We start from the raw sequence: 17,880 nt of genomic DNA on the forward strand, positions 1-17,880 counted from the left end.
TACGATATCGGGAGGTCGTCCAGTAGGTGCTTCCATGGAGGTTTCAGTTGTGCTTCCCCCTCCTTTTGGCAACATTACGCTGAAATACAGTGCGGAGCTGCGTAATGCAATCTAGGAGCAGTGATTCGCCAAACCTCCCTTATTGCAGTCGCACATATTTCTTCTGATTTTATTTTACGAGTAATGAGTAACGAAGATGCTTAGTGGAAATATAGCGGGGTAAAAGTATACATTTTATCTAGGAAATGTAGTGGAGTAAAAGTGAAAGTTGACATAAATTTAAATAGCGAAGTAAAGTACAGATACGTGAAATTTGTACTTAAGTACAGTAACAAAGTATTTTTACTCCGTTACATTACAACACTGTTTTTGCTCAATAAAAATTGGGTGATCTGCCACTAAAGGTGACATTTATTATGTTAATAAAGGTGTTAATTTATTTTATGTTATTAGTTAAAGCCATAGAAAGGCAAGAGGGAACATATAATTTTGTTTCATTGGGGAATTATTTGATTGTTGCTATCGAGAACACTTCTGCATTTAGTGCCCCCCGAAATGTTGCTATCGAGAACACTTCCGGGTACTACATGCAGAAAAGACGCACGAGGTACGCGCTAGTGATGTCTGTACAAGTTGCACTTGAAAGAAGTTAATATTGCTGTTTTTTGTTTGAAGAAGAAGAAACAGTTAAAACTCAAGTTTATTCCTCTTGAGTTAGAGAGGCCAATGAGGTATGTGTTAATTTTTTATTTTTTTTGTATATAACTGTGTTTATGTATAATTAGCCAATTTAAGTGTATTTTCTCACTTGATGAATGTGCACTTTACTGAAGTTAAGTATGTAGAATGTCATTTTTGATTTGGTTTTGAGACTTGTGAATTCTACATTTGTTATTAAAAGAGATAAACCAACATGAAGACCTGAGAGCTGTCTATAAGAGAAAAACAAGCCATTTTGGATCTTAGAAAATAAGGAAACTTCTTTTATAGTTGAACCTCTGCCAAAGTGATGGAAAGACTATTATGACTATTACTACTACTATTTATGATGATTAAACTATTGATGGTAGCAACAGAAACATTGTCTGGGAATTTTAAAGAGAAATGCATCCAATCTAATTAAAAAGCACTTAATCATGCATCAAGGCAATGACCCAAAACACACTGTCAAAGTTTTAGACTGGTTGAGTCAGACCTTAAACCAACTGAGCAGCATTTTGCCTCCTGAAGAGTGCCAGGATTTTTGCTCAATAAAAATTGGGTGATCTGCCACTAAAGGTGACATCCTCAGAGTTGTTTAACAAATCTAGATAGCTGAACTGGAAATGAAAATCCGTATCAGAATTTCAGCTCTCTCATATTTATCTTTTCATTTCAAAGACAAATTTGTAGTCTAAAGTAACTCTCTGTGCTGCAGGCATAACCCATGATGTTCATTTGCAATGTGTCCCATGACAAAGATTACTTGTGAGTAAGTGTAACCATGAGTATGCTGATTCTTCTATGCAGTCTTGTGAAACACAGACAATCTTTATTTATATTTTCCATGTGCAATCTTATTTTTGGAATCTGTTGCGATTTTCCTAATAAGAGAGAGGTCACTGGACTTTAGGGCAGCATGGCCACATTCGTAAATCCACTAGCACTTACAGGTGAAACCACACACAGACCATGTAAACACCATGTGACAACAATAATATTCTCTGTTATTGTTTATAGGTTTTAAATCATATGACAAGACCATCAGAAGATTAGACCTAGACCATTGCCACATTAGTCTAGATCATATGACTTTTCCTGTTTTTTCTGTTGATTTATAATGTTTCCCTAATTCCTGATCACTTCTTTCTACACTGGCATCAACTAAGTTGTTTATAAAAGGCCTAACCTTAGTAAATAAGACATACAGTAAAATGATTTTTTCTTTTGTTACATTCTGAAAAAATTTAAATACAAAACAAACAAACAAAAAAAAAAAAACAGACCAACTCCCTGCTTTCTAGTATATATTTTTTACTTTGCTTTCATACAGTGTGTATGCATACAGTGCTTTCATACAGTGTGTTTGTTATATACAGTGTGTTCATTGCTGTGTGTGTGCACTTTGGATGGGTCAAATGCAGAGAACAAATTCTGAGTATGGGTCACCATTCTTAGCCGTATGTCACTTCACTTTCACTTTAAATATTTGCCTTGACTTACGCTTTAGAATGTAAAGTTAAAGACTTAAGTTAAAATATATTGCTACCATAAAGGCCCTTGCTTTGGTGGGCCAACATTTATTCTAATGTTCCGTCTAAAGCAGTGGTCATGCAGGCCTGGGCTGGCACGTTAGCTCTTTGGGTGTAACTTGTGCTACACTAACCTCCACCCTGCAAAATCCTAAACTCAGTATCCATAACAGGACCTCAACCTTCAAACCGTGAAAACAATCCAGCAATGAATATTTCAATCAAGCTGATATTCAAGTTCTTTAAATGATGTTGTCAACTATTTATTTTTATTTTTATTTTGATTGAGCCATGCAAAGCACACTGTATTCCAGTTGACACCCAACAGCAGGATAATTAGGTAAAGTGTAGTTCTTTGTGGTCTTACTTGTCCACACACATTCAAGTAGGACTTGTTCACAATAATAACAGGAAACTTCTACAATAAAAACCTAAATAAATGTCCAAATTAAACTATATAAAAAAATAAAATGAAGGAACTGGAATCTATGAAACCCAACACATGACTATAATATTCTCTATTATTGCTTAGAAATGGTCTTTGCCTCATTAGACAAGGCAAGGCATCAGATTAGTTTTACACACAGTCACATTACACTAGATCATATGACATTTCCTCATATGACATTTCGCAGTGTCCTAGATTTTGTTGCTTATGTTTCCTGGCAGCACATCATGTATTTCCACATTAGACTTAATTAAAATGTTTCTTAAACACAGAAATGTATAAATCATGACACTGTAACTCATCATTAGTATTGAATCTGCACCACTGTAGCCAAGTTAACTGTGACAAGTTACTGTCTATAATTTGTAGTGTTCAGCAGCTGTCCTCATTTGGAAATAGGTTACTAAATTTCTTGAACATGTGTTTCTCAGTATAATAGTCTTAACTTTATTAATATTACAATTACACAAGCAGAATTCCTCAATGATTTCTAAAGATTAGGTTTATTTCAGAGCGCACAGAGAGCACTAGAATATACAACATCACAAACTTGAACAATTAATACCATTCAAATACAAAAACTATAATTAGCTGCCACAAAGATGCCTTTATAAAAGTGTTTGCTGAGAACAAAGTAAGAGTTTCAAGACTGTATTACTCTGAAAGGAAAGGTGTCTCTGATATACTAATCCAACCACATTGTAAGAGTGCTAATAAAAGAATGATGCCAGTCTTTCCATGTTTAATCTCAAAACATCCGTAAGTTGCTTACTTTCATATAACTTTCTTATGGCAATAATTACAGAGTTTAATATTTATTCTATAGTTTTTATTAGCAGTAGCCACTGTATGAATTAGTATGCTTTTACTGTACATATGCAGTGTTTACTGAAACAGGTTTTGTGGTGTGTCCACTCCACACATACACACCTAGAGTGGTATATACGGTGGATGTATTTGCAAAACATTGTAGACTGGTTATGTATATAATCATTCAAAGTGATTTATTTAGCTCCCCAATCTCTGTGCTTGGGTAATATTGATGATTCCTGCATGCATTAAGCAACAGTTCATCTATCGTTATCTCAGTCTCGTTTTCTGACTAATAGAAAAAATAGTTTTACAAGATTTTACTTCATTCTACTTAGCCAACTTGTTTTCTTACTTACTTTTCAATTTAGTTGGGGCAGTGGTGGCTCAACTGGTTAAGGCTCTGGGTTGTTCATCAGAGGTTCAGACATCAGAGATATTTTCTAATACTGCTTCCTACAATGTAACATCAAGACAGCCATACATATAATACACCACTGGAAACCTCAACTCAACGCTCTCTACAACTCTGAAACACTGCAAAGGTCGGTATGCTTATGTGTGTGTTTGTATATTTAATACATAACATAAATAAATCTATAATTAAATATTAAGGACACAGCTGTCAACAATTTACCACAAATATCTAGCATGTGTTGGATGACCAGGTTTTAAACAGAGCGATTGTAGGGTTGCGCTGTGGGGCATCGGGGACGCTTGCTCGCAAACCTAGAGGAAATCCTGACTAGTAAATCTACCCAAACTTACAGGCAAACTGAGAAAAATGTTTTGTTACACTGAAATCTAATGAGGCAAACAGTCCTGACTCTCAGGATGAATCAGAGTGGGATTAAGTGATGTGAACTCCTCTGACTTGGCTTGATCAGTCAACAAACATAAAATGGACCATTAGGTGACAAAACCTGTGGGACCATTTGGTTTTCTCCTCACTTGAAGGAGGATAAGCCCCTCCACCACGCCAAGGTATGGTCCCAGTAGAGAGGTTTGTTTCATGTATTACTGCCCTTAAGAAAAAAAACATCTTCCATGTAATCACCAATATAGGCGAGCAAAAGAAGACCATAGAGATTGTAATAAAGGATTTCACACAGACCTCTGCCCGATCTGGAGATTCCGTACGCACAGGTTGACCGATATCACGCCTGAGTGAAAACAGAAAATAAGCAACTCACTTTAACAACTCATTTAATGTTTATAATCTGCTCTCATTACTAGATTGGTAAAATGAGAAAACTCACCGCAGTATTTTATTAATACGCTGAAACAATTCAAATTTCCAAAAGAGAAAACAGCAAACCCCAGCAACGAGGGTCAGGATGAACAGAGTCCAACAGGTTTTAGATTCTGTAGCTGCAATGCCATAGAGAAAGTATTTTAGTTAGTTCACACAACACACTACATCAAGATTTCTATAATTTATCTTAAACTTGACACCACATGCTGCATCCACTAAGCTAACAGCATTGTAGATGACCCCACAAACCCTCACATTCTCTTTTTACACTTCTGCTATCTGGAAAAAAGCTTTGAAACATTTAGTTCCACACAACCAGACTGTGTAAGTTTTTTCAGCTCAACCCATCAGGCCTCACACACACTTGATATAATCTCAGTTTATATGCGGTCTATGCATTCTCTATAATGCTGTTTTGCACATAATAATCCAATGCAGCTATTGTAGGTGTACATATGCGAACACATTATTGAATAAATGTTGAAGGATGACGTAGTTATGTTTAATAAATAAACTGTGTGTATATGTGAACTGTGTCAACTATCAAGAGCATTTATTTACTGTTCCAGTGAAGGACAAATAATATACATACTTACATGTTTCAACATGCATATAGAGGGAACCAACAGCTTCCCCGTATTGGTTAGACGCCACACAATAGTAAGGTCCGTTACTGCCAGGGGTCAGCGGAACAACCAGTCTGTTAACACCACTGGAACGAGTCTTGCTCAATGGAAAAAATCTAAATAAAATGTATTTGATAAATAATGGTAAGTGTGATTGTATAAACAGCACAAACTACACTAAACATCATACTGTCGGAAAAGCTGGCTTCAAAATGCTTATTTTGCAAATTCTGTTTTTACTGATAACACTTATATGACTCAAGGCATTTGTTAGCATTTAAACTGTTCTATTCCTCAATGGTGATAAAATGTACATTATTAGAGCAATGTTAATGCTACTAGGCTATGTACTGAAGACACACTTCATACAAAATATCACCATGATCGTGAAGAAAATGTGGAGTGTTTTGTGAATTTGGATAGTAATTGGATAGGATCCACAGGAACATTGCAGTAAAGATCAGGAACATATGACCAAAGAAAATATCAGAAATACATCAGCCATTGGAGTGATAGAGAACAGAGTGGTCTGACTTTAAGGCTAGATTCAGATCACATTATTAAACATATACAGATTAGATTATTAACTCACACAAATCAACATTAGGATAAACGCAAAACCTATTTAATATAAGTTAAGTTAACTTTATTTGCTATAACTCTTAAAGCCATGTACAAACAACACTGATGGCTGTCTTGGTAACATGAACATCAAACATTAAACCGAAATCCAAAACCAGGCTTGTGTTCAAGTTTCACACACATTTTTAACAACAAAGCTGCACCTGTTATATGATAAGCCATATAATATGCCTCATGTACGCTAAATATCTAAGTACTGAATTTTGCTTCTCATGGCAACTCAAAAACTATATCTGTGTTTAAATAAAGCTTCTTTGTGCTGATGTCTGTTGTTAAGAGTACTATGAGCAGGTGCAGCATTATTGTAAATATAATATGGTTCATGTACCTTACTGTGGCATTTTATGATTAACATGCAAAGAAGACTCATCTCTGTTACCTGCCCCAGGTAAAGTTTGTAGGTTTTGGATTAGCGTCTGTATCACAGAGAAATTCACGGGTTTCCCCTTGATCACCTGCTGAACTAATATAAACCACCTGGGGAGGATCTGGGAGAAAAAGGAAAGAAACGTTAATACTTTACACAATGTACCATTCAGTAAAACAGAATTAGGTGTAATATTTTTTGTGTTAAATCTGACTTCCCACATATTCCTTTTGTTTCAGTAAATAGTTATCAGGAAAAATAATGAACTTGTCATCTTACAGTGAATATCCAATGTGTAACTCAGTTCCAGTTTCTGCTTTAGGCCAGGGTGTGTGACTACACACTGAAACTTCTTCTGGTTTAGATCTTTAGATGCAGTTCCAATCAGGTTGCTTTTAACAGTGTATCTATCTTCAGAGTCCACAGTGACATTATTTTGTACTTTCACCGTGTTGTTTAAAGCACCCAGACTCCACGACACTTCTGCTGCAGGCTTTGCATTGGCTGCAGTGCAGGTCACTAAAATCCCTTCAGTGTCTCCAGCAACAGCAGGAACATCAGTGCCCACAGTCACAACAGGAGGAACTGAAAACAAAAACATGAACAAGAATAACAAAAATAAATAAATAATGTTGTTTAACTGATCTCTGGGTGAATATGTTTCATTAATATGTATGTCTGACCCTGATCACTCATGTGATTTAGAACAAGTTTTATTTATAGAACAGTGAAGACACTGTAGACTTGTTGTGATGGTAGGGTTTGACTTTAGAGCAGTGAACTTCACACTGTTTCATTCTGCAGTGGTGAAAACCATTAAAAACCCATGTACGCTCAAGTTCAAGTAATCAGATCTGTCTTAGTTTACAACTGCATGCACTGTCAACAGCCTGATGTTTCATTTTCATATTTATCTAGTCTCAGCCATTTAAATGTTTTAATGAAACAGCATTTTGAATTCTGTAATGGATTATAGACCCAATACCTGTTTTTTTTCCCAAGAAAATGATTGGCTCCCATTTGAGTTTGGTGCCTCTGAAGTTTTCTTCCACACAACATCTCATGGAGTATTTCTAGGCACAACCTTACTCACTCATAAGGAATATAAATATCATCTGGATTTTTAAAGCTGCTTTGAGGAAGTATCTATTGTTGAAAGCAACATACAAATAAAATTTATCACATGAGAATTTGAGATCCTCATGTGATGCATTTTAGACAAACCACCAGTGCTTATAAACAATGCATAATTAAATGTATTTAATCTACTTCATAGTACTGTTACTTAATTCATAACTGATAAGAAGTTTAATATTCTAAAGTCTCAAAATTATGCATTTTCTATACTGCAAACATGAGCATTGCTAAAAGATGGGTCATCAGGTTCCATTTTCAACTGATTAAAATTCAAAAAACCCACTAAAAGCTCAGTATTCAGTGCTCAAGACAGATCTGACCCACTGGTGTCCTGCCACAGAGTCTCACTGTTGTGTTAAATGGTTGAGTGACTGAATGGCTGACTGAGTCTCTGTATCCAGGCCAGACTCACAAAGAGCTTGTTCTTTTTTGCACGACGCAAAAAAAAAAAAAATTAACCAAATTCTTTTAATTGGTTTGCAGTTTGAGATTCATTTTATTGAAGATAATGGACATGCAATTGACACAGTCATGAAAATGCTTGACTTTAAAAAACATTTCTATACATTGTATAATGTATAATTTTTTATACCCCTTGGTCTCTCTGAAACATATTATCCAGAGTACCAAATACGATGTATTGCATGGCTGTGTGGACCCCCAGTTTGGTTTCTTACACTAGGGTGTTGAATGTTAAATCGATTCACAAGAATAAGTCTGTACAACAATGAAGAATATATTTTATTTCCTTAACATTTTTGATTTGATCTACAAATAATCTTACCTTGTACTCTGAGACGAATTTCTGTTTTATATGACCCGCTTGGAAATACGCTGAAGATGCAGGTGTAGATTCCTTCATCTAAAAGAGTAACATTACTTAGAAGAATTGAGCCGTCCAGTACTGCCAAGTTCCCTGCAAATTTTACTCGGTCCCCAAGTCCGTTTATATGTTCTTCTTTGCCATTGGCAGTGATAATCAGAAAATCTGTATTTGTCGGCTTTTTCTTTGTTCGTCTATGCCACCTAATAGTTGTTAGAGGCTCTGTTGCTTCGATTGCTTCACAGAATAACTGCGCATCATCTCCTGCTGTCACAGTCACATCCCGACCAATGACCTTTATGGCTGTGTTTAAAAAAGAGAAAAGGAGAATATTTTAACAAAGAAATATGTTCACATCATGAGAATGAGCAAATTGTTGCTTTCCTCCAGAGAGCTAATGGTGTGTTGTGCACCTCTACTCTGCCAAGAACCAACCAGAATTCAGAAGAAGGCTGACTGGTTAGTGGAGTTTTAGCAAATATCTCAAGAGTAATGCAATTCAAGCATGGGCTGGGTCAATTAAGGGCACTCAGAAACTTTTACCAAAGCCATATCAGTGTTCAAGTTCATATACACTCACCAGTCACTTTATTAGATATACCAGTACATGGAAACCAGAGACAGCGGTGTTCATGTATACAACAGCCAGAAACTTATAAAATACAGAAATCGTGCAAAAACCAACCTCCACGATGATGTGCTGGAAAGGTTTCACGACCTCGACTTGGTGCGCAAGGAAGCAGAAGCGCTGTAAGCGGGTGGGTGTCCATGCTAGGCTAAAAACAAACCCTAGCCGGCTAGCTCTCCCATCCATTCTACTCTCCAATGTTTGCTCCCTGGACAATAAACTGGATTATATCTGACTCGAACGCACTACATGGCAAGGGTTTAGAAGCTCTGTGCGGTAAGGATTGCGGTGGTGGTGTGTGTGTTTTCATCAACATAGAATGGTGTAAGAACTCTGCTTGTTTCTATTTACTGCTCATCGCTAGAGGAGTTTGTGACTGTTAGTTGCACAGATCAAACCATATTATCAAGTTCGCTAATGATACTGTTGTGGGCCTCATCAGCAAGAACGACGGGTCAGCATACAGGGAGGAGGTGCAGAAGCTAACTACCTGGTGTAGAACCAACAACCCGTCTCTAAATGTTGATAAAACCAAAGAGATGATTGTTTACTTCAGGAGAGCACAGAGTGACGACTCTCCACTGAACATCGGCGGATCATCTGTAGAGATCATCAAGAGTACCAAATTTCTTGGTGTTCATCTAGCGGAGAACTTCACCTGGTCACTCAACACCAGCTCCATCACCAAGACAGCCCAGCAGCGTCTCTACTTCTTATGAAGCCTGAGAAAGGCACATCTCCCTCCCCCCATCCTGACTACTTTTTACAGAGGGACCATTGAGAGCATTCTGAACAGCTGCATCACTATCTGGTTTAGGAATGGCACCATCTCGGATCGCAAGACCCTGCAGTGGATAGAGACAACAGCTGAGAAGATCATTGGAGTCTCTCTTCCCTCTATCATGGACACTTACACCACACGCTGCATCCGCAAAGCCAACAGCACTGTGGATGACCCCACACACCCCTCACACACACTCTTCACACTCCCACCGTCTGGAAAAAGGTACTGAAGCATTTGGGCCCTCACGACCAGACTGTGTAACAGTTTCTTTCCACAAGCCATCAGATTTCTCAATAACTGAACTGAACTGTACTGAGCACAACACACACATGCACATAAACTGTATGGACTGAACAGACCTACACCAAATACACACACTTCCAATATACATCCATCAATCTGTTTACATGCTGTTTTTGCACACATTTTTGCTCTTTGCACATGCTGTCTCACATTTCAGCTGTTTGCTGTTTACAGTTACATGAGGTATTGTAAACAGCAAACAGCTGAAATGTGACACAGCATGTGCAAAGAGCAAAAATGTGTGCAAAAACAGCATGTAAACAGATTGATGGATGTTTCTGTTTATTGCATTTTGTGTATTGTCTTTTGTGTAATGTCTTGTATTTTTTTTTGTTTGCACTGTCTTTTGTCCTGCACTGTTTGCAACAGGTTGCACAGATGCAATTCATTTTATTTATACTAAGTCCTTAACTCTGTCTTTGTTTTATGTAGCACCATGGCCCTGGAGAAATTTCACTATGTACTGCAACAGCTATATATGGTTGTAATGACAATAAAAGCTTCTTGACCTGACTTGATCAGCATGGTGCAAAAAAAGTAAAAATTCAGGTGTGCAGCGGTTTTTCAGATGGACAAGGCAAGAGTAATTCAGATCAATACGTACATCTGTGGGAAGCAGAAAAGACTACACAACACATCAAACCTTGAAACAGATGAGCTACAACAGCAGAACCATGACAGGCTTCACTCCTGTCAGACAACAGAAAGCCGAGGCTGCAGTTGGCATGGACTCTCTAGACTAAAAGTGGACATCTAAAGACTGAAAAACAAAGTCTGATTTGAAGAATTTTTTATTTCAAATAAAGGTCGCTAAAATCCCTTCAGTGTCTCCAGCAACAGCAGGAACATCAGTGCCCACAGTCACAACAGGAGGAACTGAAAACAAAAACATGAACAAGAATAACAAAAATAAATAAATAATGTTGTTTAACTGATCTCTGGGTGAATATGTTTCATTAATATGTATGTCTGACCCTGATCACTCATGTGATTTAGAACAAGTTTTATTTATAGAACAGTGAAGACATTGTAGACTTGTTGTGATGGTAGGGTTTGACTTTAGAGCAGTGAACTTCACACTGCACAACTATAACATTCTGCAGTGGTGAAAACCATTAAAAACCCATGTACGCTCAAGTTCAAGTAATCAGATCTGTCTTAGTTTACAACCGCATGCACTGTCAACAGCCTGATGTTTCATTTTCATATTTATCTAGTCTCAGCCATTTAAATGTTTTAATGAAACAGCATTTTGAATTCTGTAATGGATTATAGACCCAATACCTGTTTTTTTCCCCCAAGAAAATGATTGGCTCCCATTTGAGTTTGGTGCCTCTGAAGTTTTCTTCCACACAACATCTCATGGAGTATTTCTAGGCACAACCTTACTCACTCATAAGGAATATAAATATCATCTGGATTTTTAAAGCTGCTTTGAGGAAGTATCTATTGTTGAAAGCAACATACAAATAAAATTTATCACATGAGAATTTGAGATCCTCATGTGATGCATTTTAGACAAACCACCAGTGCTTATAAACAATGCATAATTAAATGTATTTAATCTACTTCATAGTACTGTTACTTAATTCATAACTGATAAGAAGTTTAATATTCTAAAGTCTCAAAATGATGCATTTTCTATACTGCAAACATGAGAATAATGTTTAAAAATGTTTAATAAAAGCTTCTTGACCTGACTTGATCAGCATGGTGCAAAAAAAGTAAAAATTCAGGTGTGCAGCGGTTTTTCAGATGGACAAGGCAACAGTAATTCAGATCAATACGTACATCTGTGGGAAGCAGAAAAGACTACACAACACATCAAACCTTGAAACAGATGAGCTACAACAGCAGAACCATGACAGGCTTCACTCCTGTCAGACAACAGAAAGCCGAGGCTGCAGTTGGCATGGACTCTCTAGACTAAAAGTGGACATCTAAAGACTGAAAAACAAAGTCTGATTTGAAGATTTTTTTATTTCGAATAAAGCACACCTATAGTAGGATAATAGTATAACCTATGTACCTATAGTAAGGTCAGAATTTTTTTTTTGTCAAAATTCCATGCTGGTGGAGATAATGTAATAGTTTGGTGATTGTTTCTGAGTACTGGTGCTGATCATCTGCCTGAGCAAAAACCTTAATCTGGTGTCACAATGACAAGGAGTTCGGTGTCTTTCCAGTCACCAACACTAAATCCAATAAATCAGCAGTGGGGCCATTCTTAAAAATATTTTGGTTTGCAGTAACAGTAAAAAAAAAAAAAAATAAAAAAAAAAAAAAAAAAAAAAAAAAAAAAAAGGTCGGTAGGTAGGTCTATATATTTTAATTTTTTTTCAAGTTTCAATGTAAAAAAAAAAAAAAAGTACCATTTTGGTGATGGTGATTTCGTAGGTATGACTTTAAACAAATTAGCATATCGTGACGTCACTGACTGGGTCTTCAACCCGTGCCTATCATTGTAAACCTCATTTTGATGCTGAGCAGTTTTTCCAGAACTTTGTGCCAAGTTTAAGCGGTGTCAAGCTGTTTTAATGATTTTTTTAGATGTTTTATGGTGCCTGAACCCGTTAAATTTTATTTTATTGCTTTTGTATTAGTTGTTTGAAGAGTAAAAAAAATGGTCGGTCTTAACGCAAATTTACAACCGCCAAGTTGGTTGAACTTAAAGCAAAAAAAATAAAAAATTGAGTCGGTCCTAAATTGGCACGGTCGGTTGGGTTATGACAAACAAGAATATTTTTAAGGATGGTCTGGGATGTGGCAGAAATGGTGATTCACTGTATTAAAGTGCAGCTGAACAATTTTCAGAAAATGAATAATGCAAACATTTTCTAACATCTTGCAGAATACATGCCAGAAAGAATTAAAGGTGATTTGAGAGCAAAAGTAGACCACATTCAGTATTAGTATGTTGTTCCTAATAAACTGTTCATGGAGAGTAGATGCCCACGGTTCAATACATACAGTACCTCGGTTTTTTTAACCACGGTTTTCGATTCGGTTCTGTTCTGATGGCTTAACACATAAAAGTGTTTTTTGTTATTCTATGCTTAGGCAATAGGAAGAGTAAGAGGTTAAGAAGAAACAAATAAAAATGATTTATTGCAATACTCCTTTATTTTACTTAAAAGCAAAGAAAACTCCACTGGTTCCTAGTGTTTTGTATAATATAAACATTTTTTATTTTAAAATTAACACTGACATCTCACAGCTGCTGGTAGCCCATGTACAAACTGGGGAACATAAATTCCTAAATTTTGAAAATAAACATACATGTGAAGTTAGTAAACATAAACTGACCATTTCAAATGAACATACTTGTACTTCAGTGAACATAAATAAACCATCTTAATTAAACTTAACAGTACTCCAGTACAGTATCCTTCATTCAGAATGTAAAGTGCAATTTCACTTAGGTCAGCTATCTATTCCTGTATTTTGAGGTTCTTCTGTAAAAAGGGACACAGAGGTGTTGTTGTGCAGCTTTTGCTACAGGTACATGGGGGAACTTGCATTCATTTGTTTTCCACCATATGAATGGATCAGCATCCACATGAATACTGTCTGCTAACTTGTATGTGGTAACTTCCTCCTCAATGATCTGGGCAAATGGCCTACGCTGCTGTTCCTCAGTTTTGAAAAGCTCCCCAAATACATCTGACATTGCTGTCTTCTTCTTGGGAGGGGGAGAGGATGGATTGTCGTCCTCTGTGGAGGGCACAGGATTCTCCACTAGACACTTTGCATCAAAGAGAATGATCCCTTAGTATAATTATTACACATATAAGCACACACAGCTCAGAACCACAACCATCTCTCATAATGAGCTGTGGATCACTGAGCCAGGATCTGAGTGAGAAGTACAGTACTACAAGAAATAATGTGTTTCCTTTGTGTTTTTATTATCAGATAATGACCTGAGCTAGAAATTCTGTGCCTCTACTTGGTTTCACATGATTTATATTCATTGGAAACATATGTTATTTATTTCACAGACTTATTCTAAAACTACATAATTTAAGCTGTCTAAAGATATATTTTTTATTTCCGTGTGTCAGATATTGGCCAAGTTTCAGTGCTTTTTAATGACGTGTTTCTAAAAGAAGATCACGCAGACAAAGGTGACAGACAGCGCACCCTGATTATTTTAATCATTTAAAAAAAATACAACGTTTTGTTTATATATTGAGCATACACAAATGAAAGTAGACCCTTTACAAATTTAAATGATGTATTACTTTGACATGTTGATCAAATATGACAGAGCAGTTTAAGCTCTTTTTGCCGGCATCTGAAAAAAAAGCATGTTTGGGCGCCGGCGGCAAATCAGACTCCAGAGGGTTAGACCTGGGGTCAAGGGCTGTGGCCATTTGGAGGTAATCATGAAGATTAGGGTCAGTGTACCTCTTTGCCAGGTCATTTGTAATGGCTGCTTTGGCTTCTTTGACTGTTGCAGTGTCCTGGTCTCCTGGTTACATGGATTTGAGTGTCATCTCTTTCAGAGGAAAGATCATTGACATAGTGGCGTTTGTTTCACTGCTCATCAGGGTTGTCACTGTTTTCAGTGGTGTGAGGACCTGAAACAGTTCTGCCAGTTTCTGTTCACTGTCATTCAACATGGTTATGTTCTTGAGAGACAGCTTCAGATCTTTGTCCAGTAATGCAGAATAGACGGCAGGCTGCTGTTCTGTGTATCTTTCCAACATGTCATGTACTGCATTCCACCGAGTTGTGACATCATGAATTAACTTGTGTCGGGGCATTTAACATCTCCTGCTTCACAGTCAAAACATGGTGGGCTTTGGTGCTTTTGTGAAAAAAGTCACTATTTTTCTAACCCTCCCCAGGAGGCAGGACACTGTGTTGATTGACACTGTTTTCTTGGCTGCTACGTTTACAGCATGCGCAAAAACAACTTATCTGTGGCCCCAGCCCATCAGCTTCATTAACTGCATTCATAATATTTGGAGCATTATCTGTGGTGACTGGAAGTAACATATTTGGCCTCCTCAACTTTCATGTATTCACTGCGTTTGTCAACTCTTCTGCCAAATAAGCGCTTGTATGACTTTTATACAGGGGACGGGTTTGGAGTACAGCGCTTTTCATTTCCCAATTCGACATGCAGTGAACAGTTACAGTGAGGTAACTCACGGTTGCCCGCAAGGTCCAACCATCTGTGGTCAGGCTCTGTGCTTGAGCCAATTTGTACACAATACTGTTGCATGTCTTTTCATAGAGGTCGGGAATTATCTCGGTGCTGAAAAAAGTGAAAAACCGAAATGTCTCCACACCACAGATTTAAAAGACGCCAGCGCCACGAACATAATTGCAGCGTGCAGTCGTCTCTCCATGGTGTACTGTATGCTGAATTTTCCTTTTTGTTTACTTCCGGAGTTTCATTGAAATTTCCCGCACGTTTATTCTGACCAATCGAGAAGCAGTTTAGGAAATACGCTCAAAGACATGTGGACAATGAGTGATGTGGATGTTATCACATGACTGCATGTGATAACTGGTGCGGAACAGAACGATCAGTGTGGTGTAGTGATGGGAAGTTCGGTTCTTTTCCACGAACCGGTTCTTTCGGACAGTTCGATTTAATGAACCAGTTCAAAAATCCAGTTCACCAGTTCTTTTACGTCCTGACGTAATGACGTCATTCACAATGACGTAATGACGCAAGTTCCATTATCCCGCTGCCGGCAGATATTAATACAATCAATTTAACACAATCGAAAAGTTCTTTGTAATCATAACTTTAGTTGAATACGTTTCTTACATTTAAGTTTTGCAACTAAAACACGCAGTACAGGCATTTATGTGCAAACGTGGATGTTTTACGTGTCAAAGATATAAAGTTAATAAACTAATCTTCATCAATTTACAAAAAGCGGCATATAAAAATACAGACTAACCTGCACAATAGTCAATAGTAAAATTAACTGACATATATTGATTTTTTTTATAAAAATGTTTAATAGCCTATAACTAGTTACTATGCATATCCCAATATGTATAATTTGCTATGAAGGTTCACGCATGCGCAGCATCAACAGTATGTCGGACGCGTCCGAAACAGTTCCCAGTTCAGTGTACTGATGATTCGCTGTACTAGGTCATCGGTTCTCGGACGCGTCCGAAAGAAACAGTTCTCAGTTCATTGTACTGGTGATTCGCTGTATCGGTTCAGTTATTCAAGCATGCGCAGTATTAACAGCTCGCGCCCACAGTACTCTCAGCACAACATGTCAGTTCAGTGTACAGGAGTTACATATACTCCGGGATATTAGTTTATTTAGAGTCGGACCGACTTTCAGGCATGACCGAAAGTGAGTAACTTTAGTAACTTGTGGATCAGCGCTGATTCAAGACGCGAACTGTTTAGAACGAATCAGTCCGATTTGGTGAACCGGTTCATCCAGTTCACTAAAAAGAACTGGTTCAAAAGAACGATTCGTTCACGAACTGGCCATCACTAGTGTATTGTGAAAAGGAACCAAAACTGCTAAAAAGCTACAATGTATAATTTTTTGCTTTTGGTCCGGATCAAATGAACCGAACTATAGGTGTGAAAGCACCCTAGTTTCTGATCCCTGATTTTAAGTGCAGGGGTCGGCATCCCTCTGCTGCGGCTCCCTGTAGATTTGGAAGTTAAATATTGAATTTAAATTTAACTATTTATTTAGTTAGTTAAAAAAAAAGTCATTCTTAATTATAAGATCATGATGCTCTTGTAACATTAAAATAAACAGTGGTTAATTCAAAATATGCGTCATAACTGCCGACTTGCGAAACACGACACACAAGCAGACGCATTTTTGGTTTGTTGCAGCCGGCAAGTAATATATCATAAATTTAATATAAAAAGTAATATATAAATAAATTTTAATGTCATGCAGGGCGTTCAAGTGTCACACATTGAGAGTGACAGTCACTCAGTTCGGTCTTTTCTCACGCCACACATCGTATTTCTCACGCAGAAAAACCTTTTGACTATTTATCATATATTTAATAAGCAGCACAACTGTATAAAACACATTTAGTTTTTTTTAAATATCATTTTGGGTTTTTTTTGGTAAGAACTATAAATAAATACTGAGATAATGGACAGCCTTGATGGGTTTCTATATTAATATCTAATCTACATGGAAAACAAAGACAGAGGTGCTATTTTAGCTCAATTTAGCTGAAAGATTTTTTCAACCCATACAATTATACTTTTGTTTAACAGATAAAGAAGGAGCCCATACCTTTAATGCTGGCAAAAAACAAAAGCGGCAGACAAAAACATGGTAAATAAATCCTGAACATCATAACACATCATTTAATTGTCTTGTTTCTTTGCCCAACACACTTGTTCTTCTTTTGATTTTTTTTGATGGTGCATTTTCCGCCACCTACTGGACTGGAGTGTGGAGCGCGTAATGGTTTGGAAGAAAGAAATAAACAAAGAAAGAAATAAAGAAATAAATAAAATTAAAATTAAAATTAATAATACAACTGTATGTTATCTTTTTCACTGTCTGATATGACTAGTTTATCTTTATATACTAAAACAGGAATGCTGCTATTTCTTTGTTTTCCTCCCATTTTCCTTATCATACTCCAAACTTCATTTATTTCAATATCTTCCCCAATATTGCTGCAAAATTACCTCCAATAATTTCTCTTAGATGTCCGTATTACTCTTCTCACTATGGCCTGTGTTTTTTTTATACTGAATAAATTCATTATAATTGAATGATTTTCTAACTTTCTTAAATGCTTTATTCCTTTTCCTAATTGGCTCACTACACTCCTCATTCCACCATGGGACG

The 17,880-nt window shown here is 36.9% G+C and overlaps 1 protein-coding gene and 1 long non-coding RNA gene across 4 annotated transcripts; one reads left to right on the plus strand and one right to left on the minus strand.

The window, feature by feature from the left end:
• The first annotated feature begins 245 nt into the window (after positions 1-245).
• LOC125141537 lies at positions 246-4,009 on the plus strand. The gene is made up of 2 exons (XR_007140955.1): positions 246-731; positions 3,861-4,009. It is a non-coding gene; the product is annotated as an uncharacterized LOC125141537 (long non-coding RNA).
• Positions 3,164-17,450, minus strand: LOC113640951 (nectin-3-like). 3 transcript variants are annotated; one of them, XM_027143504.2, is made up of 8 exons: positions 17,314-17,450; positions 8,301-8,642; positions 6,659-6,964; positions 6,392-6,500; positions 5,341-5,486; positions 4,749-4,860; positions 4,604-4,652; positions 3,164-4,509 (listed from the first exon to the last, which is right to left on the minus strand). In XM_027143504.2, the coding sequence occupies exons 1-8, from the start codon at positions 17,375-17,377 to the stop codon at positions 4,507-4,509; spliced, it is 1,131 nt and encodes a 376-aa protein (XP_026999305.1). In that variant the 5' UTR covers positions 17,378-17,450; the 3' UTR covers positions 3,164-4,506. The 3 variants fall into 3 exon arrangements, with proteins under 3 accessions (XP_026999305.1, XP_026999304.1, XP_047671376.1); XM_027143503.2 differs by having other exon boundaries at positions 3,164-4,514; XM_047815420.1 differs by lacking the exons at positions 8,301-8,642; positions 17,314-17,450 and adding an exon at positions 7,365-7,525 and having other exon boundaries at positions 3,164-4,514.
• Between the last annotated feature and the right edge of the window lie 430 nt (positions 17,451-17,880).

The sequence above is a fragment of the Tachysurus fulvidraco genome, chromosome 6, assembly GCF_022655615.1.
Source record: "Tachysurus fulvidraco isolate hzauxx_2018 chromosome 6, HZAU_PFXX_2.0, whole genome shotgun sequence".
Classification (NCBI taxonomy): domain Eukaryota; kingdom Metazoa; phylum Chordata; class Actinopteri; order Siluriformes; family Bagridae; genus Tachysurus; species Tachysurus fulvidraco.

Excerpts from the sequence above, each read along its gene's own strand:
- LOC113640951 (XM_027143503.2), bottom strand. The coding sequence starts at position 17,377 with ATGATGTTCAGGATTTATTTACCATGTTTTTGTCTGCCGCTTTTGTTT. Across the intron at positions 6,501-6,658 it reads TTACACATTGGATATTCACT|ATCCTCCCCAGGTGGTTTAT; the intron begins GTAAGATGACAA and ends TTTTTCTCCCAG. Across the intron at positions 4,861-5,340 it reads CTATATGCATGTTGAAACAT|CTACAGAATCTAAAACCTGT; the intron begins GTAAGTATGTAT and ends ATGGCATTGCAG.